The sequence below is a fragment of the Macrobrachium rosenbergii genome, chromosome 44, assembly GCF_040412425.1.
Source record: "Macrobrachium rosenbergii isolate ZJJX-2024 chromosome 44, ASM4041242v1, whole genome shotgun sequence".
Classification (NCBI taxonomy): Eukaryota; Metazoa; Arthropoda; class Malacostraca; order Decapoda; family Palaemonidae; genus Macrobrachium; species Macrobrachium rosenbergii.
In genome coordinates, this window is record NC_089784.1 from 44,905,535 (window position 1) to 44,931,267 (window position 25,733).

The 25,733-nt window shown below is 39.7% G+C and overlaps 1 protein-coding gene across 1 annotated transcript in view; it reads left to right on the forward strand.

Moving 5' to 3' along the window:
* Nucleotides 1-25,733, forward strand: part of LOC136829554 (lysoplasmalogenase TMEM86A-like) — a 48,164-nt gene that overhangs the window by 20,564 nt on the left and 1,867 nt on the right. The window contains exons 2-3 of the mRNA XM_067088395.1: nucleotides 1-117; nucleotides 468-661. The exon at nucleotides 1-117 is cut by the window's left edge and continues 53 nt beyond it. Of these exons, the coding sequence (XP_066944496.1) occupies nucleotides 1-117; nucleotides 468-661 (311 nt within the window). The remainder of the gene's footprint in view (nucleotides 118-467; nucleotides 662-25,733) is intronic.

Consider the following 25,733-nt stretch of genomic DNA (forward strand, 5'->3'; position numbering starts at 1 on the left):
CTTCGTCTTATTCATCCCTGTGGAGCAACCATCAATCTTCGCCATGGTCATCAAATGTCTGCCAATCCTCTCCCTCATTGCTTTTGTTTTACTACATGGCATGAGCCTCGGTGAAGAGTAAGATTCTCTCTTCTCTCTCTCTCTCTCTCTCTCTCTCTCTCTCTATCATTAGAATTCTCTCTCTCTCTCAGTATATGTTTGAGTAGGTAATACAAAATTTAATTATTTTCCCATGATGGGAATTTGTGTCATAGTATTATAAAGTAATCATAAAGTTAATAGATATTTTTATGGATAATGAATGTTTGCCAATTATAATTTTTAGTTTCTTTTGTTCAATAGAGCCATGACACTGTCTTTGAGCAAAACATTTTGTAAGTCATTGTCTTTTTATTTTTTGAACATTTTACTCTAGATTTTTTCTTTTACTTTGCACATACTGATGTTTATAATTATTTTCATTTCAGGTATGCTTATTCAAGGAGAATTTTACTTGGATTAATTCTCTCAGTATTTGGAGACGCCCTTCTTATCTGGGATGACCTGTTTATTCATGGCCTCTGCGCTTTTCTGGTGGCGCAGTGCTTTTATGTGTCGGCCTTTGGTTTCAGACCATTTAACATTTATGCAGCAAGTGTTGTGTATACTGTCATGGCTGTAGGTTAGTGGGATACTTGAGTTGCACCTTCTGTTAAATTTTTGTTAGTGCAGGTAACTCGGGAAAGTAAAGGTCTGCCTTTAATTTTTTTTTCAATATTTTTGGTATATATTCTCAGCTTCTGTTAAAAGGGACAATCTAGACCAAAAACAGTAGGCATGCTTGAACCAAGAGAATTCAGAGATTCAAATCAAGCTGATTTATATAATGCAGCAACCATTTAGCTGAGTTTAAAATACCAGGGAAGGCTCCAAGTAAACTTGCAGATTAATTAAGATAAAAGAAGTGTCTGGAGATTGTCCCAGATTTGCAGTCTAATTTGAAGAGAGAACCTGGTAATGCAAAATGTTTTTCATTCCTTCAAGGTAAGGTCAACATTAACAATCCTGAGTTTTTGAGTGACCTATTTTCATATTACTGTCAAGATATTCATGTTGTATCTCTAAATTGAAAATTATTCTGTTGATTGGATTGTAGCCATGAAACTGTACTTTGCTTGTTCCTATGGGAAACAAACCCTCTTTATTTATTTATAAACATCCTTAGGTGACTACTGGTTCAGTTTTTGAAACTAGTTACAAGGTAGGTAACTATCAGTAAGTAGGTGAAGGTTAAGGGAACTCTCCACTGGCTGTCAACCCCAATTTTCTGTTGGTGGCTGTCAGGTCTAAAGACTTCTCCACTTCTGTTGTGGTCACTGAAATAGACTGGGTAGGGAATTTTATTATAACACTTATATTGCAATACACTCCCTGAACACCTGAATTAGCCCTTAATCCCACTAGCCCGAACAACTCTCAACTACCCATCCCACTTAGTGGGAATTTTAACAGCCAGCGTTACCAACGCTGCAGGTAAAATCTTGTCACTTGAGCTACCATAACAAATGGTTGGCAACGCTGACACAGGTGTGCACTGACACGCCCCATTTTCGTCAATTGCTTTTTGTTCACGCTGCTGGAAGGTTGTTTCCTTCTGCAGTGCGAGGTTTTAATCCTATTGCCCGACTTCTCTTTGTATTTTGGACTTGTGGTGAAGACCTGGATTGGATTTAACGGTTTTTCTCCTGGATTTTCTGGATATCTTCGACGTGGAACGTCTTTTGGATTTGGACTCGCTGGTTCCCGGTCCCGATTGGTCATCATGGACTTTTCACCTTCTCTACTGTGCCATCGGCTTCGACGTCGGCCTCGACTGCCTACGACGGTGGACTCTGGCGCTCATCGCTTCTTCTTCCTGCAAAGACGGATGAGTACCTTGAGACACGATAGACATTCCGTCAGGTATGTAGGAAGGTTAATTGTGATGTCCAGACTCACTGCGATGAATGTTCCCATTGGAAGGCACAAGAGAGGGATGATTACATTCGTCATCGCAAGTCTTTGGCTAGTAACGGCGGCAGACGTCGGTCAGATTCTCGTTGCCTCAAGTGTCTCAGACTTCTGCTACAGATCAGTTGATGGATTTAGCGAGTTCAATGGTAGTCAAACAGATAGAGGATAGGATTGCAATTAGTAAGGAAAATTCAATAGCTAGTCTTCTTCAACATTTCTCAGATAGGGATAATAGTAGTATTAGGATGTCTAATTCTTCTTCCTTTTCAGCTCCCCTGCCTGTTCCAGAACCAGCCCTAACGGGTGCTGAGGGTAATGGCAGAACCGCAAGCCTCCGAGTGGGTAGGTCTGTCGGCCCCCTCGGTGCGGAGCAGACAGTGAAGGATTCCCCCCCCCACCCCCTTGTAATATTGATAAATTTAATGTTGATAATGTTAGGATCAAGATCTAGGTGTGATAAAAGAGGATAGGTTTGGGTTTGGTAGTGAGGAGAAGGTTTTAACGGTGCAGTGTCGTTCTCCTGAACGGGTTCCGGTTTCGGATTCGAGTGGTTTTTGTGCTCTGACAAGAGTTTCTTCATCTCTTCTTTCAATCTGGCTCAGTCTCAAGTCAATGTTTCAGTTACGGTGGGGCAGAATCCTTCTGCTTTCGCTTCTAACTCACTTCCTACTGTTTTCTAAATCTCCTACTGTAGTTTTCCCCTTCAGTGTATTTTCTACTCCTCCATCTAGTAAGGCGGTTTATGGTGTGTCCTTTCGGCTTCTAAAGTAATTTGCGGGACCTGCAATTGGCTGTGGCAGGTTATAAGACGGATGGCGGGGTTTTTCGACGGGTATAGACCTTTGGTGAGAGGTTATATTTTTTCTCGAATGTTTTCTCTAACATTAGAGAGTATGTGACACAGTAGTGTCCAGAATTCATGTCGGATATGTTTTCAGGATTATTGATGGGGGCCAGATTCGGTGTACCTTCTTTCCTTTTTGTTCTAAGTTTTCTTCGTTATCTGTCGCTTCATCTCCTGCTCCCACATTCTGTTACTCCCTTTTCAGTCTCCTCTTAGGCCCTTTCTTCTTCTGCTCCGGTCTTTCCTGCGGCTTCCGCATCTTCCATTTTCCCTCTTCCTTCGATTTTGGTTTTCCTCCTCTCAGGTAACTTTTTTATGCGTCTGCTATTCCTATGCCTCCCGCCTTTTCCTTCCTTAGTACAGTCTTCTCCGGTAGGAGGAGCTTCTGGACAGGCGAAAACCCTGTTTCGGCAGATTTTGGCCGCAGGGGTCTCTTGTTCCATCCCTTCGGGTATGCGCAACCCCTTGCTTCCGCTTCATGCGGCTGTCCCGATAGCATCAGGTATTTCACAGGGTTTTCCTGTCGATTCCAGTTCGGGTTTGCGCTCCGCGGTTTTGGCAGAGCGTGCGGTACCTTCTTCGAGCGGTCCGCGGCTTTCATCGCCTGCATTTTCCGCGGCGGTAACTCAGGCTAGCTTCTACCTCTTTCATTCTCTCCTCATCTTCATCTTCTTCCGTCCCTCCCCAAGATTTAACAGTGCGGTTTGGCTTCTCACATCCTCCCTTGGATTTAACAATGTTGGTTTGGCTACTCACTGTCTTCCTTGGTAGGATTAGACTTGGGAATTGGCTAGCAACGGACCCAGCTAATTGTTTTATCGAGGTTTATCACCAGAAATAAATTTCTTCTTTTCCTGGCGGGTTCAACAATGGCCCATTCAGCTCAACCGGGCCAACAAAGGGCCCTGGTAATAATAGGGAATTAGGTTTGGTGCGCAGCATTCTGGTTAGGTTGGTCCGATTGCGGACTCTTCATCGTTGTCCGGGGCTTCGTCCAGTGCCTCCTCCTTTGTCGGTCTTAGACCGTTCGGACATTGCGGAACAGGATTCTTATCCGTAGGTGCAGGAGATTCTGGCGGACTTAGAATGTCCTCTTGCCAGCAGTACGATTACGGACACAGGCTTGAGTATGTTACTTCTTCGTACCCTCAAGCAAGAGCTCCGGACCTCCCGATTTTGAGTTTTTTTTTTTTTATGACACTAAACCAGCTCCTGCCTCTTTTTTGTGTTGGCTGGTTTGGTTCGATCGGGTTAGCCAGGCTTTGGAGGAGGCGGACGTTCGCTTAGCATCGGTAGTTGCTTCTAATAGACAGCACTCTTTCTCTTTCTCTCCGAGTAGGCTGGATTATCAGGTTGCCCCTCAGTTTGAGGTAATCCCGGCAGGTGTCAGGTTGCCCTCAACTGAGGCTCTTGAATCGGTTGAGGCATTCCGGGTTCTAAGAGTTTAGAGTCTCCAGGTCGTTTGGCTTTGTAGACGTTTGGACAGGAGAAGTGAAATTTTATCTTGGATCTTCCCCTCAGGTGGACGTTCATAAGGGGGATTGCTTTAGAACACCATTCAGTATGACGAACATGGTTTCTTCTAACTCATGTCTCCGGTAACTCAGGCAATTATGCATCGCCGAGGATACAGTGTTGAAGTTATTAGACAATCCAGAGTGTTGTAGTATCTAGACGATCGTTTAACCCTTAAACGCCTACTGACGATCATCAGGTCGACTAAAATTGTCTTCTTTGATCTGGACTACAAAAATTTCAACCTTGGTCAAATTTGACTTGAAATGGTCGAAAACTCAATTGGCTAAAACTCTTACATTTCTTTATTCAATCATGTACCTTCATTTTGCAACAAATTGTTCTCTAGCACAATATTTTGATTTATGGTGTGAAAAACTTTTTCTTCTGGATTTCAGGCATTTTGTCGTAATTTTTGCACTGTTCTATATTTGTTACATAAAGTTTTATATATGAAAATTGCAATTTCATGTAAAATACAGATGGTTGTAGCTTTATCAGAAATATTTTCATATTTGATAACTGCTAAAATTTCAACCTTCGTCAATTTTGACTCAACCGAAATGGTTGTTGTAAGCTAAAACTCTTACATTCTAGTAATATTCAATCGTTTACCTTCATTTTGCAATAAATTGGAAGTTAGCACAATATTTTGATTTATGGTGAATTTTTGAAAAAAACATTTTCCTTACGCTTGCAGCCATCTCAGAAATTCTTTTTTCATGTTGTGTAATCAACAGTTTTATATTAGTTACATAAAGTTTTATATATGAAAATGTGTGCAATTTCATGTACAATACAACAGAAAATAACTCATGGTTGTAGCTTTTATCAGTTTTGGATAAAACTCGAAATTTGTCAACTTTAATCTGAAATGGTCGAAACTGCAATTGTGCTAAAACACTTACAGTCTAGTAATATTCAATCAATTAGCTTCATTTTTGGTGACAATATTTGATTTATGGTGAATTTTTGAAAAAAATTTTTTACCTCCGCTCTTGCTACTTAATTCATGCATCATTTTGTGATAATATTTTCTGTGTTGCTTTGATCGTTTTACAATTTGTTATATACCAAAATCATCGCAATTTAGTGTACAATACAAAGAAAAACAAAATAACCCATTAAGCTTTGCTCAGCGATTTGTATAAAATTATATATGAAAAATTTTTTTTGCTTGAATATTTCAATATTTATATATGATAATGATATTTTTTCATTTCTGATGGTTGCATACTAAACTTCAGGCAATGACAAAAAATGAGCCAAAATTGAACTCTTAATCTTAAAAACTAAGCGTGCTGTGATTTTTTGAAAAAGAGTTTAACTCAGCATACGGGGAGACGTTTTTCGTTAAGGGTTAACTGGCCTCTCTAGAGGAGCTAGTAAGACAGGGAATTCTATGGAATTTTTAACATATTCAGGTAAGAGGATTCTCTCTTCCTCTGAGGGTTTTCACAACCCTGAGAGAGAGTCCAATCGGTCCTTCACAGATAGAAGGGTTCCCGTCCAACAGGGAACGGCCATTACCAGCTTGGAGAAGCTTCTTAGGAGAATGTCTCTCTCTCTCTCTCTCTCTCTCTCTCTCTCTCTCTCTCTCTCTCTTTTAATTCCAGGGTCTCAGTGTCCAGATGCATGCTCTCTCTTCAGGTATGTCTCAGGAATCGCTGGGACTTCCACAACGAGAACGCTGTTATAGTCGGGAGCGATTCTTGCCTGTTGGATCGTTTGTGGTTGTCAGAAATGCATCTGACAGGGGAAAGGTCTATCGACTCCCCTCTTCCTGACGTTCATCTGTACACAGATGCCTCAGATCAAGGTTGGGAATCAACCTTGAGGAATCCAGGCCTCGGAACGTTCAGGAAAGAGTAGTCAATAAATCTTCGGGAAAATCAATGCTGTAAAGGAAGCCCTCAGTTGTTCTCAGTCTTAGTGCGCTACAGAGTAGTGGCTATGTTTAGCGACAGCGTAATTGCCGTGTCGTATCTGAAGAACTCGGAGGGGATCAGGCTCACAGAACTCAATACTACACTATAGCACATAGTCCTGAGAGGGTGCGGAGAACGAAAGTGTCTCTTCTTCCCCAATTTATATCGGGAGTCCCAAAGTACGGGCAGATTCGCTAGGTCGCTCTCGTTCAGGTATTGGGGGGGAGAGTGGACTTTGACTCTGGAAGTAATATGTCAGGTTCTCCGGAAGTGACCAGCAACTGTTGACTTATTCACGACATGATTAAACCATCGTCTTCCGGATTATTTCTCTAATGGTATCCCCATTTCAATAGTCACCAAGGTGACTTTACAAGTTGGAATCACTTGCAAGTGTACGCTTTCCTCCATCCGGTCTCATTAATCAGGTAATAGGAAATTCACGGAGAGTGTCAAGGCGACCTGACTCTAATAGCTCGCCATAACACGCTTGGTTTCCGAACTCCTAGAGCTCTCTACGGAAGTTCCGTTGTCCCTGCCAATGCGAAACTACTCAGACGACTGCATTCTTTCTACTATTTTCCAAACCCTCGCGTGCTGGACTTAGTTGCAAGGCAAGTGTAGAGAGAGCCGCTAAACAGTCCGTACTCCCTAAAACTGTGCCTAAATAGTTTTCTTTTAGATTAAGTCAACCCGTAAGCCTTACCAGGTTCAACTAGAAATGGTATAGAAGTTAGTGTCGTAAGGAAGGTCATTCCATCTCTTGACCTTCCATAGCCAAAATAGTGGATTTTCCTTTATTCTCTGGAAAATCAAGAGTCTTTCATATTAGGTTATTGCTGACTACCGCTCAACGATTAGCGGTATATTTAGTTTCCACATTCCTGAAGTTTCAGGTAGTAAGATAATCGATTGATTAAGTTCTTGTAAGATTGAACATCCTGCTTTTGCCGACACGGCGCTCCTTATTGGGACTCATTGGAAGTATTTCAATATTTATCTTGCTTTCCCCTGCCTTTCAACCTATTGAAACTATAACGTTAAGACACTGTGAAGTTGCCTTTTCTTATGGTTTTATCTTCAACTAAAGGGTTGGGTGAGCTTCAGGCAGTTTCTAGGTTGGGTTCCTGTGCGAGAATGATAACATATTCGTCTGTCTTCCGGAATTTAAGTGAAAAAGAGTCGGAGGTTAAAACTCTGCCTCGTTCGTTTAAAGTTCTTTATCTGCAAGTGTTCATTACTGGTGATCCAGCGGAGATACCTTTATGTCCGGGGAGCATTAAAGTCTATTTATCAAGGGTTGGGAAACTCCTTCCGCTTCGCACACACTTGTGTCTCCTCAAATCCTTCCCGTCCACTGTCAGAGAATGTGATTAGTTACTGGAGGGCTTCTCAGGGTTGTTCTTCGTCACCTTCAGCTCTGTATTTTCCCGACCGCACAGTATTCGAGTATGTCCAATTCATCTTCCTTTCCCAGGAATTATTTGCTGCCGTCTATTCTGGAAGCAGCTACTTGGAAGTCCGTCTCAGTGTTTACTCATTTTACTTAGTGAGGTTGATTCGCCTGACAGCATTTAGCGGCGAAGTCTATTATGTAGGGTGCGTTCATTTAGCTGAGGGGGTATTAACGCGGAGGTTCGGAGGGTTATTCTCTTAAGGGGGTTTACAGTCAAACGGTTCGCTTAACGCGGTTCGCAGACCTGTGTTTGGAGTGATGTCTGAACATGTGAATGGGGTATTTGGTTGTCGAACACATTGTCGAACGTTTTGAAGAAAGTGTGTTCGAGCCTAACTTTGTGGGCTGGGCTTCATTGTCCACAAACCGTTTGAATGTGAGATCGCGCGTTGAACATCAAACTTCAGTTTATAGTTTTAGTAGTAACAACAGTAGCAACACCAATGACTCTGAGATCATGAGATGTCGCACTATTTTGCACGTAGTGGCGAAGTCTATTATCTAAGGTGCTTTCATTTAGCTGAGGTGGTATTCGCCAGTGCGGAGGGTTATTCTCTTAGGGGTCGCGTCTAAGTCTATTTTCTAGGGCGTTTATTTAGCTGATGCGGTATTCTCTGATAGTGAAGAGATTCTTAGGTTAACCAGATAGAGGAATTCCTTTTAGTCTTTAGAATTTTAGGCAACAGTGATAATATAATCACAAGAACTTAGGTTTAGTACGTTTTAAGTATCTTAGTCTTTGATAGTTTCCTTACGAGAGTCCAAGGGGGTACTCTAGTAGGCTAGGCTATTTCGTCGGCACCGAGATACTTTTTCGCTTGTCGATCGTCGGACCTTATCCAGAGGATCAGCGGCTCGGCACAGTACTTCATTTCCCTCCATACATGAGAGGCTATGAATAGCCACATGGGAAGTCACCGTACTCCTCCATACATGAGAGGTTCTGAAGAACCACCACATGGAAGGTCGACGAACTGAGACAGTACGGACCTGACGGGCGATCAAAGTACTTTCCATCATGTCTCATCACCAAAAGCAACGATTGATAAGGCGAGTGTTTAACTAGATAGGCATCCTAGCCGAGAGTACTGACCTGACTCGACCAAAGTACTCTCCAACAGGTCTCTTCACTGAAACCATTGATTGATATGGTGAGTGTTTGGCTAAATGGATATCTTATGCAGAGCAGATTGGTGAGCTACCATCTCTGCGGTTGTCAAAGGGGCATGCAATAGAATTGATCCTTCCTCCTCTAAATGTTATTAATCGGGCTAATTCAGGTGTTCAGGAGTGTATTGCAATATGAAGTTTTCATAATAAAACTAATATTGTAATACTTACCTGAACACCTGAATGATTCCCACACTCCTTCCCCACATCAATTTTGACCTTGAATAAAGCAATTGACGAAAATGGGGGTGTCGGCGCACACCTGTGTCAGCGTTGCCAACCGCTTGTTATGGTAGCTCAGTGACAAGATTTTACCTGCAGCGTTGGTAACGCTGGCTGTTAAAATTCCACCAAGTGGGATGGGTAGTTGAGAGTTGTTCGGGCTAGTGGGATTAAGGGCTAATTCAGGTGTTCAGGTAAGTATTACAATATTAGTTTTATTATGAAAACTTCATATTTTTGTATTTTATGAATTTTTGGTAAACTGCACCCGGGATAATAGAATAACAAAATCTTTCTTTGGTGTTTTTCTTGTGTCAGGAACCTGCTTTCTTTATGTTCCATATACGATGGCATATAAGACCCCTGGTTATTTAAGACCCCCCCCACCCCCTCCCATTTCAGAGGGGAATATTAAGAAAAATATTTGTGTGGGTTTAGAAAAATATTTGTGTGTGTTTACTGATAAGCATTTAATGTTATCGAAATGGATACCAACAATATAACAGAACAAACTGGGACAAGGCCTGCAACTCAGGAAAGCTCTTTTTGATAATACTGTAATTCTACTGTAATTTGCAAGAGAGATTACTAGAATGAGATTTTCTGTAAGTTTAATTCATTGAAGTTGTATACATATTGTAAAGTTGATGTGTAAACCTAGCCCACATATGTATACATACTGTGCCCCCACCCACTTTCTCTTTTTGGTATTTAATATAGTAATGTAGTGTTGGATATATATATCTTTTTCAGTGCATATTTGCATATGTGTAAACACATGCATCACTTTAAGGTAAATGAAAATCTGACAGAGAGAAATACCACATTCTCAATTATAAAACAGGTATTTGTTCATACTGGAATACAGTCATCTTTTATATAGGAGTGTATTTCAGGGCAAACTGGGAACTGGTCAAAACATGGTAAAAAGGTGGTTAACCAGGTGGTGGTGGGAGTGAGTCAGGGAGTATTCCCCATTCACCAACTGTCATGCTTACTTTTCTTTTGGCCATATTAGAGAATAGACATTCAGCTGCTGGTTGAGAACTTGGGTTTTGGATGAGCATTTGCTCATTGCTATTCTTTGTGTTTAACTGTGTTTGTTGTTGCCTTGTTTCCTGTGTTTTCTTCTTACAGAATAAAAACTTGAACGTCGTCATTGCCGGAACTTAGCTTCCTTTGTGGGTGGTTCGTGCCTCCTGTACTGACTTACCCTCTTAAGTTATATGTTTCTGCAAGCAAGTGTCTTATTTAGATTTCGTGCTAGACAAAATTTGTTTAGGATTCGTCAGGGACGTGGCTGCTTCTGAAGAAGATTTTTTATCAACAGTCTTGTAATTCTCTTATATTAATAACATTGACTTTTCAGGTGTGTGTAAGGCTTAGTTAGTATAGAAGTACCTGCCAAATTTCAGAAAAACAGTTGCTAAACATTTTCAAAAGTACCATTCACTCATCACTGATGCATTCGACAAAAAAAAATTTCATCATCAAACATCAGTTCAGATGTCAAAATTATAAAAAAAAATGAAAACAATTGTCATAACATTAATATTGCTTCCATTGCAACCATAAAATTTGAAATAGTCCTATTTGATTGTTTTTACACCTCAATGCTGAAAAGATGTTAGTATGTAAATGCGAAAGTATTACTGTAGCTAGAACGCGTCCACCGATATCAACGTGTGTGATAAAACCATTAGAGTGGCGGCACAACATGAACCACCTGGAACATAGTCTACAATGAGTAGCGACAATGAAATTATCTTGAAAACATATATTTTGTTATATTTCTTATGTTATATTTCTTAACCATTTAAAAAATTATGTTTACTATAATATTTCCAAACCTTGTCGTTTTAGGCGTTTCCTCCCATGCTGTCAAATGTACTTGGCTGGAAGTGACTGCATTTATTCCTTGTTAATCCTTAGGAGGAATAATAATCCTTGTTTGGGCCCACTCTCAAACACATCCTTGGTCAATCTCTTAAGGTATTTGGACTGAAAGATTACCTATAAGACACGATCGATAGAAAGAGTGCAGAATATCATCATAACTTGCAACAAAACATTTCCATAATTTCATATGCAATTATGAAGATAGAAAAGTAGTATAATATAAGACTGTGGGACAAACAATTTTTTTTCTCGTGTTGCGTAGCCAGATCTTTGTTCCGAGGATACTTAAATCCTCATTTTGAGCTTTCATAAGTTAATCGCTATCGCCTTCTATATTGACCTTGAGACCGTCCGAGGATACTTAAATCCTCATTTTGAGCTTTCATAAGTTAATCACTATCGCCTTCTATATTGACTTTGAGACCATGTATATATTTTCCATTATCTCTCTCTCTCTCTCTCTCTCTCTCTTTCCATAGAAATGAATCACACACAAAAATAAATACACACACACACATACAGGCAGTCCCCGTCGGCGGGGTTCCATTCCCGACGGCGTGACGCCAACCGGTGATCAGCACCGCCATTAAGAGGCGATCAGAGCCAATAACCGGTCATCAGCGATGAAAATGTGGTTATTGTTGTTGCTAGACAGGCGCCGTAAAACTGGATCGCCAGTAACCGAGGCTGCCGATAACCGGGGACTGCCTATATATATATATATATTTCAAAATACATTCCCTGGATACTTCATACAGCACTTAGTTCGCACGCGCGAGAAAACAACACTTACAACATTATCACCTTAGTACCACTAACCCATAAAGAAAAAATTCTCAAACTACCAATTATCACCTCTGGTAACGACCGGCAAACAGCGCCACGTCCCCCTCTCCCACTCAGCTGATCATCAGTTGTTTTCTCGCGCTCGCCGAGAGAGGTTTTCTCGGCTTCGCTTCACTTGCACCTTTAGGATTACCTTATTCCTGTTTTGTCACCTGCTTTATTTTTGGATATCTTATTCACAATATGGATTCCGAAGGACTATCGTCACAGGACTTCGACAAGTGTGACTCCAGACGCAGCTGTTAAAATTGCAAGACTCGGATGAGTAGCCTGTCTAATGATAGACATTCTATTTGTAATTCTTGTAGAGGGGGGCATTGTATGGAGAGTAAGAAATGTGCCGATTGTGAACAATGGTCATCTGATGAGTTTGCCAGATATGTCAAACATCAAAAATCTCTAGTGCAAAAACGAAAATCTAAAGCTAAGACTGCTGCTATTCAAGGGGTTATCGAGGAGCCCTTAACCGAACCTTCTCCGGGTAATAGCAATGATGTTGTAGATGTTGCAGATGCTTCCGGTGAGCACCTTTCAAAATCTGATATAATTGATCTTATTAATAATCAGTCAGTCAATTTTCTGCATCTTTTTCGGATCAGATTGCTGAATCGATGCAAATGTCTTTTAGTGAATTAGGCAATCTTTTAGATAGAAGATTAGGGACTGAAGATGATGTTCTTTGTACCACTAATCCTTCTTTTTCAGACATTCCCCCGACTGCCTCGGTCTGCCATTCCTCTAATAAAGGAATTAATGATCCGCCTCTGCTTAACCCCCGAGAAGTGTCTTGTTGGCGGGGGGGGGGGGAACCAGTTGGCCCGGTGCAGTCGGGTATTTCTTTTTCCCCTGATATTATTAATTGTATTGATTCTGTTAAAGCTAGGCAATTAGGTTTAAATATTCCTGAGCAAGTAGCTCAACTTGTTTATTCTCAGCAATCTGACGTGCGTCATGGTTCAGGTGTCGCATCTCAGGGTTTGCCGTGTGGTATAGATGCGAATTTTGATGGGTCGGTTTCTCAAGGTCATGGTGATGGTGCTTTTCCTCCGCAAGGTGTTGGGTCATCGCAGGTTTCTCCTGCATCTGTGGTTTCGCAGGTTCGTCCTGTTATTAGGTTGTCGCAAGATATTCTTGAGTCTGGGAGTTCGCAGGTTCCACCTGTGTCCGGTTTGTCGCAGGTTCTCCCTGCTCTGGGTTGTTCGCAGGCTTTGCCTTCGTCTGGGATTGTTCAGAGTCAGTCCACCTCTGCGTTTTTGGTGTCGGGTTCATTGTTTGGGTCTTCGCAAGATGTTCCTGCTTCAGATATTTTGCAGTCTCACACTTCCGCCTCTTTTTCGCAGCGTTCAGCTGCTCCTTGTCATTCGCAGCTTCATCCTTTGTCTGGGAAAGTAGTTCGCAGATTCCTTCTGCTTCTATTTCTGTCCCTTTGTCTTCGCTGGTTCTTCACATTCTTCACAGGCTCCTGGGTGTTCGTGCAGGATTCGTCCTGTCCCTCCTCCTCCTCAGACGTCGGTTGGGTTTGATTTTTCTAATTTTCAGTCTGGTTCTAATGAGGATGATGCTTTCGTCTATTGGGGATTCTGGTTCTGATTCCTCACCAACGACGAGGTTTTAAGCTTATTTGGGCTTTCCATCCAGAGTCAATTCCGGAACCTTCCAATCCTCTGAAAGGTTGCGCCTTAGAGAAGATTTATTCCTCCAAGGTTAAGGAGGTTAAATCAGAGCATAGAGTCAATCTTTACGATAGAGTTTCGGAGGTTATCCAAGATGTTAGAAATAGATTTCAATCCCCACTATCGGAAGGTAAGGTTTCACTTTGTCCTCTTCCTCATAAGAAGAAATTATATTTAGCTCCGGATTCGCCTGATCTTGCCGGTTCTCCCAAACCTAACGTGGCTTTAGGTAGGCTTTCGGCCCCTGTTTCACAGAAGAGGTCCTTGAGCATCTCGTGTGATGAATGTTCCCGATTAGAATCTTTAGGTTGTCACCAGCTGGAAAATAATTCTTTTTCTTTCTGGCTCCTCTCCACTCTCCTTAACTTCATTAAAGAATCGGGATTCGTCCCTCTGGATCCCTCGATCTTTGAGGCTCTCATTCAGTCTTTTTCCATTTCGGGACTCCCATCACCCGCGATTCGTATTCCCCTCTTTCCATCAGAGGGATAGCGCTGGAGGAGGAGATCCGAGCTCTTCAGCAGAAGGGTGTGATCGAGCCCGGGTCTCCTTCTCCAGGCTGTTACAGCCACATGTTCGTGGTGCCCAAGGCGACTGGAGGATGGAGGCCCATTATCGACCTCTCCATCCTAAACACCTTTATTGTAAAGACCAAATTTCGTATGGAGACTACTCAGTCTGTCCTTCAGTCCATTCGGAGGGACGACTGGATGGTCTCCATAGAACTGAAGGACGCCTACCTTCAGATTCCTATTCGTCCATCTTCGCCCAAGTTCCTCCGCTTCGTAGCTGGAGGCAGGGCTTGGCAATTCAAAGTCCTGTGTTTTGGTCTTACTACGGCGCCTCAGGTGTTCACGAGGGTAATGGCTCCTGTATCTGCTCTTCTCCACCAGGCCAGAGTAAGGATACTCCGGTACCTGGACGATTGGTTGGTTCTGGCTTCTTCGAAGGAAGCAGTGATCCGGGCAAGGGACCTGGTAATAGACCTGTGTCAGACTCTCAGAATTGTTATAAATTTCGAAAAGTCCAATCTGACACCCTCTCAATCTATGACTTACCTGGGGATCAGGATGGAGTCCTCGTTTTTGAAGGCTTTCCCGACTCCCTTGAGGGTAGAAAGGTTCTTCTCAATAGCAGAAGAATTTCTATCCTCAAGGGAGCAATCTACGGCATTTTGGAGGGTTCTCTTGGGCCATCTGTCTTCTCTGGCCCATCTAGTTCCTGGAGCTCAGCTTTGCATGAGGGCACTCCAACTGGCTCTCAGGAGGAGCTGGGACTTCGACGACGACTCTTTCCTGATCCCTTGGGACTCGGCTTGTCATGACGACCTTCTCTGGTGGATGGAAGAGGATCATCTTGCATCAGGAATCTCTCTCGTGATCTCCCCACCAGAGCTGTTTTGGTCCGACGCCTTGGACGTGGGTTGGGGCGCAAATCTGACGAACCAATTCGCCTCAGGGATTTGTTCCAGCGAGGAATCCGCCCTATCCATCAATGCAAGGGAGCTGATTGCGGTGGAGAGGGGTCTTCACTTTTTTCAAGATTTGCTCAAGAGCCGAACGGTGACTGTCTTCTCGGACAACACGACAGCAATCTCGTATTTGAGACGTCAGGGAGTGACCCGCTCAGTTGTTCTCAACGATATAGCTCAGAGAATCTTGAGATGGACGGAGACCTTGCAGATCTCTCTCCGCCCTCAGTTTGTTATGGGTCGCTGCAACGTGATTGCAGATGCTCTCTCAAGACCCAGCCAAATCATAGGGTCAGAATGGACGCTGGACATGGAAGTTTTCAACAAGCTAAGGAGGAGATGCCCAGTGAACATAGACCTGTTTGCAACATCGCTAAATCACCGTTGCGATGCTTATATTGCGCCAACCTCGGACCCCTATGGCTGTGGGGTGGATGCGATGTTATACCCGTGGGACAATCTTCAGGCTTACGCTTTTCCCCTTTGCGATGATCCGCCAGGTGATCAACAAGCTGAAGTCTTCCACCAACTGTCAGCTAACTCTAATTGTTCCACTATGGCTTCAAAGGAGTGGTTCCCAGATTTGATGGAACACCTTCTGGAACCACCTGTTCCTCTTCCACCCAGACGGAACCTTCTTCGTCAACCTCGTGCACAGGTTCCACAGAAATCCCCAAATGCTTCGTCTTCATGCGTGTCGACTCTCCAGCGATTCGCGAGAGCCTCAGGGTTCTCTTCTAGAGTGGCTAAGGTCCTTTGCCACTGCAGAAGAAAATCTTCTTTAGACTCTTATCAATCTAAGTGGAAAGTCTATAGAGGTTGGTGCACGAGGCAAGGACATTTTATTTCGCGTCCTTCCATTCCTAAGGTTACGGAATTCTTTCTGTGGTTATGGGAGCATCATCATTTCTCTGTCCCTACCATTAAGGCTTACAGGTCTATGCTTTCAGCAGTTTTTAGATTTAAACTACCTCCATCAGCTCAGACCTGGCCATCAGAGATCTCATTAAAGCCTTCGAGATCCAAGCTCCTAAGAAGGGTTCCTCCTTCCTTCTTGGGATTTTAATGTGGTTTTGCAAGACCTCATGTCTTCTAAATATGAACCCTTGGCATCAAAGGACCTAAGGACCATGACTAAGAAGAAGGTCCTCTTTTTAGTAGCCTTAGCCACAGCTAAAAAGGGTCGGTGAGCTCCAAGCCCTTTCCTCTTCGGTCCCTTCCTCAGGAGAGGATTTAGTCCTCTCTTATGTCTCCCACTTCCTGGCAAAGACGGAATCGGCTAGTAAGCCTATTCCCAGGTCTTTTATCTTGAAGTCCCTAAGAGACTTTGCGGGGGATCTCCCTGAGGGTTCACTTCTTTGTCCGGTTAGGGCATTGTCTATTTATCTAGATAGGACTAAGGACCTCGTCCTGCGTCCAAGTGTCCTATTTATTTCTCCTAAGAGACCCAGGAAGGGCATTTCCAAAAATGCCATTTCTTTCTTCCTGAGAGAAGTTATTTCTGGTGCTGGAGCACTGGGAGGTGTAGGGGCCCTCCTCCCAGGTCCCACAGCATTAGATCTATAGCCACTAGTGGCTTTTCTTAAGAATTGTTCTATCTCTAGGGTGCTGGAGGCCGCATCCTGGAGATCCAATTCTGTCTTTTCTCTATTTTATTTTAAAGATATTTCATGCAGTTTAGATGGTTGTTCCTCTTTGGGACCTTTTTGTTGCTATGGTCAGGTCATTAATTAATCTTAATTAACTCATCATTTATTTTATATATTTATATGGTTAAATATATATTTTAAAAATTATTATATTTATGTTCTGATTGATTAATAAGCAGTTTATTAGGTTAAGACATTAACCCTTAAACGCCTACTGGATGTATCATACGTCGACTAAAATTGTCTGTTGGGTGCCAAGTGGACGACTGCACGCCGACTACAAAAATTTCAGCCTTCGGTCTTTGACTCGACCGAAATGGTCGAAAAACGCAATTGTAAGCTAAAACTCTTACATTCTAGTAATATTCAATCATGTACCTTCATATTGCAACAAATTGGAAGTCTCTAGCACAATATTTCGATTTATGGTGAATTTTTGAATAAAACTTTTTTCTTACGCCTATGTAACTCGGCCTAAAATTTCAGAAATTCTTTTCGTCATTTTGTCGTAATTTTTGCACTGTTCTATATTAGCTGTTACATAAAGTTTTATATATGAAAATGTGCACAATTTCATGCACAATACAACAGAAAATAACTCATGGTTGTAGCTTTTATCAGTTTTGAAATATTTTCATATAAATCACGATAACTGCCAAAATTTCAACCTTCGGTCAACTTTGACTCGACCGAAATGGTAAAAACGCAATTGTAAGCTAAAACTCTTACATTCTAGTAATATTCAATCATTTACCTTCATTTTGCAACAAATTGGAAGTTTCTAGCACAATATTTCGATTTATGGTGAATTTTTGAAAAAACTTTTTCCTTACGTCCGCGCCAGAAATTCTTTTCGTCACGTTGTTGTAATGTTTGCACTGTTTTATATTAGTCGTTACATAAAGTTTTTTTATATGGAAATGTGTGCAATTTCATGTAGAATACAACAGAAAATAACTCATGGTTGTAGCTTTTATCAGTTTTGAAATATTTTCATATAAATCACGATAACTGCCAAAATTTCAAGCTTCGTCAACTTTAACTCGACCGAAATGGTAAAAACGCAATTATAAGCTAAAACTCTTACATTCTAGTAATATTCAATCATGTACCTTCATTTTGCAACAAACTGGAAGTCTCTAGCACAATATTTCAATTTATGGTGAATTTCTGAAAAAAAATTTTTTCCTTACGCTCTCTTGTGTAACTCGCCTTGAACATCTCAGAAAATTTTTGTCATGTTGTCGTAATGTTTGCATTGTTTTACATTAGTCGTTACATAAACTTTTATATATGAAAATGTGTGCAATTTCATGTAGAATACAACAGAAGATAGCTCATGGTTGTAGCTTTTATCAGTTTTGAAATATTTTCACATAAATCACGATAACTGCCAAAATTTCAACCTTCTGTCAACTTTAACTCGACCGAAATGGTAAAAAAATGCAATTGTAAGCTAAAACTCTTACATTCTAGTAATATTCAATCGTTTACCTTCATTTTGCAATAAATTGGAAGTCTCTAGCACAATATTTCGATTTATGGTGAATTTTAAAAAAACATTTTTTTACGCTCTTGCGGTAACTCGGCTGAACATCTCAGAAATTCTTTCGTCTCGTTGTCGTAATATTTGCACCGTTTTATATTAGTCGTTACATAAAGTTTTATATATGAAAATGTGTGCAATTTCATGTACAATATAACAGAAAATAACTCATGGTTGTAGCTTTTATCAGTTATGAAATATTTTCATATAAATCATGATAAATAGAAAAAATTCGACTTTCGGTCAACTTTAACTCGACTGAAATGGTCGAAAACTGCAATTGTAAGCTAAAGCACTTACAGTCTAGTAATATTCAATCAATTAGCTTCATTTTTTAACAAACGGGAAGTCTCTAGCACAATATTTCGATTTATGGTGAATTTTTAAAAAAACATTTTTTTGTGTCCTGGCGTTTAATTCATGCATCATTTTGTGATAATATTTTCTCTGTGTTGCTTTGATCGTTTTACAATTTGTTATATACCAAAATCATTGCAATTTAGTGTACAATACAACTAAAAAAAATTAGCTCATTAGCTTTAACCGTTGTACTTACAGCGCGATTTGTATACAATTATATGAGTTTTTTTTTTTTGCGCTGTCATATATTCCAATATTTATATATGATAATGATATTTTTTTTAATTTCTGATGGTTGCATACTAAACTTCAGGCAATGACAAAAAAAGGAGCCAAAAATGAACTCTTAATCTTAAAAAGTAAACGTGCTGTGATTTTTTGAAAAAAACTTTTTTTCCGCTTCGGCGCTAACTCACCGAACGCCGCTGGCATACGGGAGACGTTTTTGTAAATAGAGGCTCGGCGTTGAAGGGTTAACTTCATTATTGCAATTTCCCGCAGTATGTTTGGGTTAAGTTCTTCTCGAGTCCCTGGCAGGGCGAGACTAACTTGACATGACTAGACTGTTCTCATATAAGAACAAAGTGGATGTAGGGCTATGTTGCCTCCACACTCTTATCCCTGAGACTTCAGACCTTTCTGTGCATACCTGACCTCCATGAGGCGGCAGAACTCTGAGTCTAGGTGAGTGCCACCAGCTTCCTTCTATTCTTACCAAGTCAATGAGTAGAATAGTTGGATAGGTCACTAATCAACCTCTAGTACGATCGATCCCACCTCCAGTAAAATTTTGGGAATTTTTGCTGTATGAAGTATCCAGGAATGTATTTTGAAATGGAATTTTCATTCTAAAATTAATTTCAATACACTTTACCTGGATACTTCATACATCCCACCCACCTCCCCACTCTCAATGTGAGAATTACTGATGATCAGCTGAGCGGAGAGGGGATGTGGCGCTGTTTGCGGTCATTACCAGAGGTGATAATTGGTGGTTTGAGAATTTTTCTTTTATCGGTTAGTGGTACTAAGGTGATAATGTTGTAAGTGTTGTTTTCTTAGGATGCGAACTAAGTGCTGTATGAAGTATCCAGGTAAGTATATTGAAATTAATTTTAGAATGAAAATTCCATATATTATAGATATAGATGTTCTTGGAGATATTCTCTTGCTCTTAGGGTTTTTGCAGATTCATTCTTCCCTACCCTTAAGAAATATAACATTTCTCTATAATTTTACCTTTTATGTAAATAAAAATATTCACAGCTCATTCTCTACGTGCTTTTGTAGTGTGAAATACTCTACACAGTCCTGTAATATTTTTGTTTAGAGTTTTTTTATTCCCATACTCATCATTTCTGAGTTTGACCTCTACATGCCCCAGGGGCAGCTTAAGCTTGGATGAGAGTCCTTCAAGCAAACTGGCAACACAGCTCAAAATCTGTGCCACGATTAAGAAAAAAAAAGCATTGTTTCAGTCGTTACCAAGTGTAAAATATTACGAAGGGTCTTCCTGTAATAAAAAGAAAATGTAGCACAGATTATTTGTGTATGTTTTTGGTCTGTAGTGCATTAAAATGCTAGCCAAATTGATTAACAGTGTTTGATATGGCAGCGCCACTCCCCACCCTTTCCCTACCCAAAACGACAAGAAGGTTTGGAAATACTGTAGCAAATATTTGCCTTTGCAATTATAGTTTTGTTAAAGCCAAGTTGTATTCCTAGGCCTATGTTAACAATTTCTGACCAGAAAGCCTATGAAGTTATCTGCAGTTTCGTGCACTTCAAGTTGCCTTATAAATGAATAAATTATACACCAAAAGCGAGCAAAAGGACTTTTAAAAAAATATTTTAAACCAGTTAAACAAATGTCCATAGGCCTTGACATTAATACTAATAGATATTTTGATTAATAGCCATCTTCTCCACATAATTCAAATCATCATCATCTTTTATTCTTCAAAGAACAGGTAATCTCTACAAATTCTTTAGTAACAGAGATTACATTACAGAAGGCTTAGATGAATTTGTTAGATCTATAAATCATTTTGCAAAATACAGGAGTTTGAACACAGCCTAAAATTTCAGCATTCAAAGAAAACTTGTAATGCATATTCCTGTTTTGAAAATGTTATGACTGTTGAGTGTATTAGGTTTACTGTTATAATGCTGCAGAGGTAGTTATGTTGACAAGTCCAAGGAGCATATTAAGCACGCTGTCATTGACAGCACTGCTAACCTTATCACACTATTCTTTGAGCGAAGCAGTGTAAAAAAAAAAAAATCAGTTCCAGTCACACAGTTTACAAATTTACCAATGCATAAAAGGGAACATATTTATATAACCTTAGGGAAAATAGTGTTTGCTGTGAATTCGCAAACTTGTTGACATGTATGACACTGGAAATGAAAAAAAAGTTTAGCAGTACTTGGCAACTTTATGTTGAGTCTGAGATTTTGGATGGTACAAAAAGAATCATGCCACCTCAGATTTGGGCATGACTGTACCATGTCTTCCATGGTCTTGAGTTTGAGCTCCCTTGCTTGAGGGTATAGTCAGGCATTATTCCTCTTTTTTTTTCACTTTCCTGTTTTTGAAAAAGTGTGTTGGACAGGCTTATAAGAAAGCAAAAACTGCTTGATGGATTATCAGGAAAGCTCCTCCTTCTTTTCTTAATATTTTACCTTCTCAGTTTTCTATAATTTCAGTTTACTTGGCCTTTTAATGACTATATTGTGAATAACATAAATAGTGCTGTTGTAATGGTATTGTTTGATCTTTTTTATTTTACAGTGTTGTTGTGATTATATTTATTAGATTTACTACTGATTTTATGTTCCTAGTTTTAATTCTTTTGGGAGACATTATAATTTCTTCAGGTGTTTCATATCTCTTAGTAGGTGGGGGAAATCGGTCAAGACTGCTGTTTGGTCTGCCTCTTCGTTGGTGGGAAAATTGGTCAAGACTGCTGTTGGGGATGCCTCTAGATCAATATACCATGGACCTCACATTGTCTTCGGTTCCCTCAGGGTCAGGTTGGGAAGCCATTCTGGAGAATATGAAAATATTAAGGAATTTGGTTATATAGGAAAGCACAATGCATATAAACAATCTAGAGGTCTTATGTAAGTAGAGCATCTAATCAGAGACAAGACAATTTCCATCTACTCCAATAGTTCAACTTCTTTCTTACAGAAGGAAGTACACACCAAGAAATTTGTATAGGCTAGTAGAGAAACTTCTCCTTTGGTCAGAGTCCATAAACATCATTCCACAGTTTGTCCAAGGGAGAAAACACAAAACTTGTTATTGCAGACCAACTCAGCAGGAAAGGGCGAGTCTTCTATCTGAATGATCTCAGCATGTCAGAAGTTGTGGAACCTTTGGTGATTGATTTGCACCTGCCCAAAAAACAAAACTCCCAGTTGCCTGCATGGATAGTGAGTGCTTTTTTTCTAGAGTGGTCAAATTTGAGTGGTCAAATTAAGACTCAAATGCTCTTCATCCATTTGCACTCGAGAAAAATTTTCAACTAGTTGTGAAAGTCTGAGAACTTGAGCCATTGTTAGCCCTTGGTGGGCCCAAAAGGAAATGGTTTCCTGAGCTACCTTTCTTGGCAGTAGAAGTTCTTCACCTTCTGCCAGCTGGGAAAGATCTTTCAGACAGTTACATTTGAGAAAATTGCATTAAAAACTCCACTTACTTCATCAGACTATGGATAAACTGTCATATGTTTCTTGTTAGCTAGAGGCTTTTTGAGAGCAGCTAGGAAAACAGTCCTTAAGTCTTGAACACCCTAAACTTAGAGCTTATCAGCAACAGTGATCATTGATTTATTTGGTGCTTGTCGGGAGAGATTTCCAGCACCTGTACCTCTGTAGATAAGCCAATCAAGTTCTTCCAATATCTCGGGGTATGAGAAGCAATTATCTGTTCCAGGGCTTAAAGTATATCACTTTATGTTGTCTTCAGTTTTGGGACATGCTAACTTGAATATCGCTCATGACTTTTGAAGAGATTTTCTGATCTTTTGAGATTATAGCCCCAAAATCTTCATATTATTTAACATGGAATGTGGACGTAGTCCTTAAATTTGACATTTCCTCAGTTTGAGCCTTTGGATGAAGCGTCACTTAAGAACTTAATTTTCAAAACACTTTCCTGTAGGTCTTGGTACAGCAAAGTGCATTAGTAAGCCTCAAGCCCTTTCCTGTAAGACTTTGTTTAAGGGGACACATGTCTTTTTTTTTTTTTTTATTTCAAAAACATCAGAGCAAAGCCAGATTTGTGACTGTACTTAACCCTTAAACACCGAGCCTCTATTTACAAAAATGTCTCCCGTATGCCGGCGGCGTTGGGGAGTTAGCGCCAAGCGGAAAAAAGTTTTTTAAAAATCACAGCACGTTTAGTTTTTAAGATTAAGAGTTCATTTTGGCTCCTTTTTTGTCATTGCCTGAAGTTTAGTATGCAACCATCAGAAATGAAAAAATATCATCATATATAAATATTGAAATATATGACAGCGCAAAAAAAAATTTTCATATATAATTTTATACAAATCGCACTGTGAGCAAAACGGTTAAAGCTAACGGATTATTTTTTTTTCTTTGCATTGTACACTAAATTGCGATGATTTTGGTATATAACAAATTGTAAAACGATCAAAGCAACACAGAGAAAATATTATCACAATATGATGCATGAATCCGTAACGCGCAGACTTAAAAAAATTTTTTTTAAAATTCACTATAAATCGAAATATTGTGCTAGAGACTTCCTGTTTGTTGATAAATGAAGCTAATTGATTGAATATTACTAGACTGTAAGTTTTTTAGCTTACAATTGCAGTTTTCGACCATTTCGGTCGAGTTAAAGTTGACCGAAGGTAGAATTTTTTCTATTTATCGTAATGTATATGAAAATATTTCAAAACTGATAAAAGCTACAACCATGAGTTATTTTCTGTTGTATTGTACATGAAATTGCGCACATTTTCATATATAAAAGTTTATGTAACGACTAATATAAAACGGTGCAAACATTATGACAACGTGACGAAAGAATTTCTGAGATGTTCGTCCGAGTTACCGCGCGGACATAAGGAAAATGTTTTTTTCAAAAATTCACCATAAATCGAAATATTGTGCTAGAGACTTCCAATTTATTGCAAAATGAAGGTAAATGATTGAATATTACTAGAATGTAAGAGTTTTAGCTTACAATTGCGTTTTTTTGACCATTTCGGTCGAAAGTTAAAGTTGACCGAAGGTTGAAATTTTGGCAGTTATCGTGATTTATGTGAAAATATTTCAAAACTGATAAAAGCTACAACCATGAATTATTTTCTGTTGTATTCTACATGAAATTACGCACATTTTCATATATAAAAGTTTATTTAACGACTAATGTAAAACGATGCAAACATTACGACAACGTGACGAAAGAATTTCTGGGATGTTCGGCCGAGTTACTGCGCGCAGACGTAAGGAAAAAGTTTTTTTTTCAGAAATTCACCATAAATCGAAATATTGTGCTAGAGACTTCCAGTTTGTTGCAAAATGAAGGTACATGATTGAATATTACTAGAATGTAAGAGTTTTAGCTTATAATTGCGTTTTTTTACCATTTTGGTCGAGTTAAAATTGACCGAAGGTTGAAATTTTGGCAGTTATCATGATTTATATGAAAATATTTCAAAACTGATAAAAGCTACAACCATGAGTAATTTTCTGTTGTATTCTACATGAAATTGTGCACATTTCCATATATAAAACTTTATGTAACGACTAATATAAAATGGTGCAAACATTACGACAACGTGACGAAAGAATTTCTGGCGCGGATGTAAGGAAAAAGTTTTTTTCAAGAATTCATCATAAATCGAAATATTGTGCTAGAGACTTCCAATTTGTTGCAAATGAAGGTAAATTATTGAATATTACTAGAATGTAAGAGTTTTAGCTTACAATTGCGTTTTTTACCATTTCGTCGAAAGTCAAAATTGACCGAAAGTTGAAATTTTGGCAGTTATCGAGATTTATATGAAAATATTTCCAAACTGATAAAGCTACAACCATGGGTTGTATTTTGTTGTATTTTACATGAAATTGCGCACATTTTCATATATAAAACTTTATGTAACGGCTAATATAAAACAGTGCAAAAATTACGACAAAATGATTAAAGAATTTCTGAAATTTTCGCCGAGTTACTCTTGTGGCGTAAGGAAAAGTTTTTTCAAAAATTCACCATAAATCAAAATATTGTGCTAGAGACTTCCAATTTGTTGCAAAATGAAGGTAAATGATTGAGTATTACTAGAATGTAAGAGTTTTAGCTTACAATTGCGTTTTTCAACCATTTCGGTCGAGTCAGTGTTGACCAAAGGTTGAAATTTTTTGTAGTCGACGTACGGTACGTCCACTTGGCACCCAACAGACAATTTTAGTCGACGTATGATATGTCCAGTAGGCATTTAACGGTTAATTGAAATGCGTTAGTAGGCAATGAAGAGGAAACTGTTATGTCCAGCTATTGCTCTAGGGATTTATCTGGAAAGACTTATCCTTGAAGAGGAATAGTTAAGAATTTATTCTGGTGTTAGGAGGCCATATACTCCTATGTTCAAGAATGATGTCCCTTTTCGAGTGTTGCTTTTGTAGGCAATGAAGAGGATGCTCTGCTATGTCCATCGATAGCTCTAAGGATTTATCTAGAAAGACATCCTTGAAGAGGAGGAGTTGAGGATTTATTCTGGCATTAGGATACCAAACACACCTATGTTCAAGAATGCTATATCTTTTTTCACTGTTTCGTAATGAAGTCAGCACATGTAGAGTCGAATCCTGATCATTTACCATCATTTGACAGTAAAACCATAACATCCATGCTGTAAGCACATCTTTTAATTTCCCTAAAAACGTTTTGTTAGAGGAGGTTGTCAACACAGCTCAATGGATATCAACTTCAGTTTTGCCTTGCTTTGTTTGCAAGGCATCAACTTTTGAATGAGAATTGTAAAGCCCTAAGTCATGTCATCACTGCGGGGACTATTTCCTCCTAAACCAAATACTGTACAGGAGAACCTTCCTTTCTCTGTAATCTTTGGGTTATTTGGAAATCCCTGTGTTGAGTTTGGGGAGCACAAATTGTATAGGAATG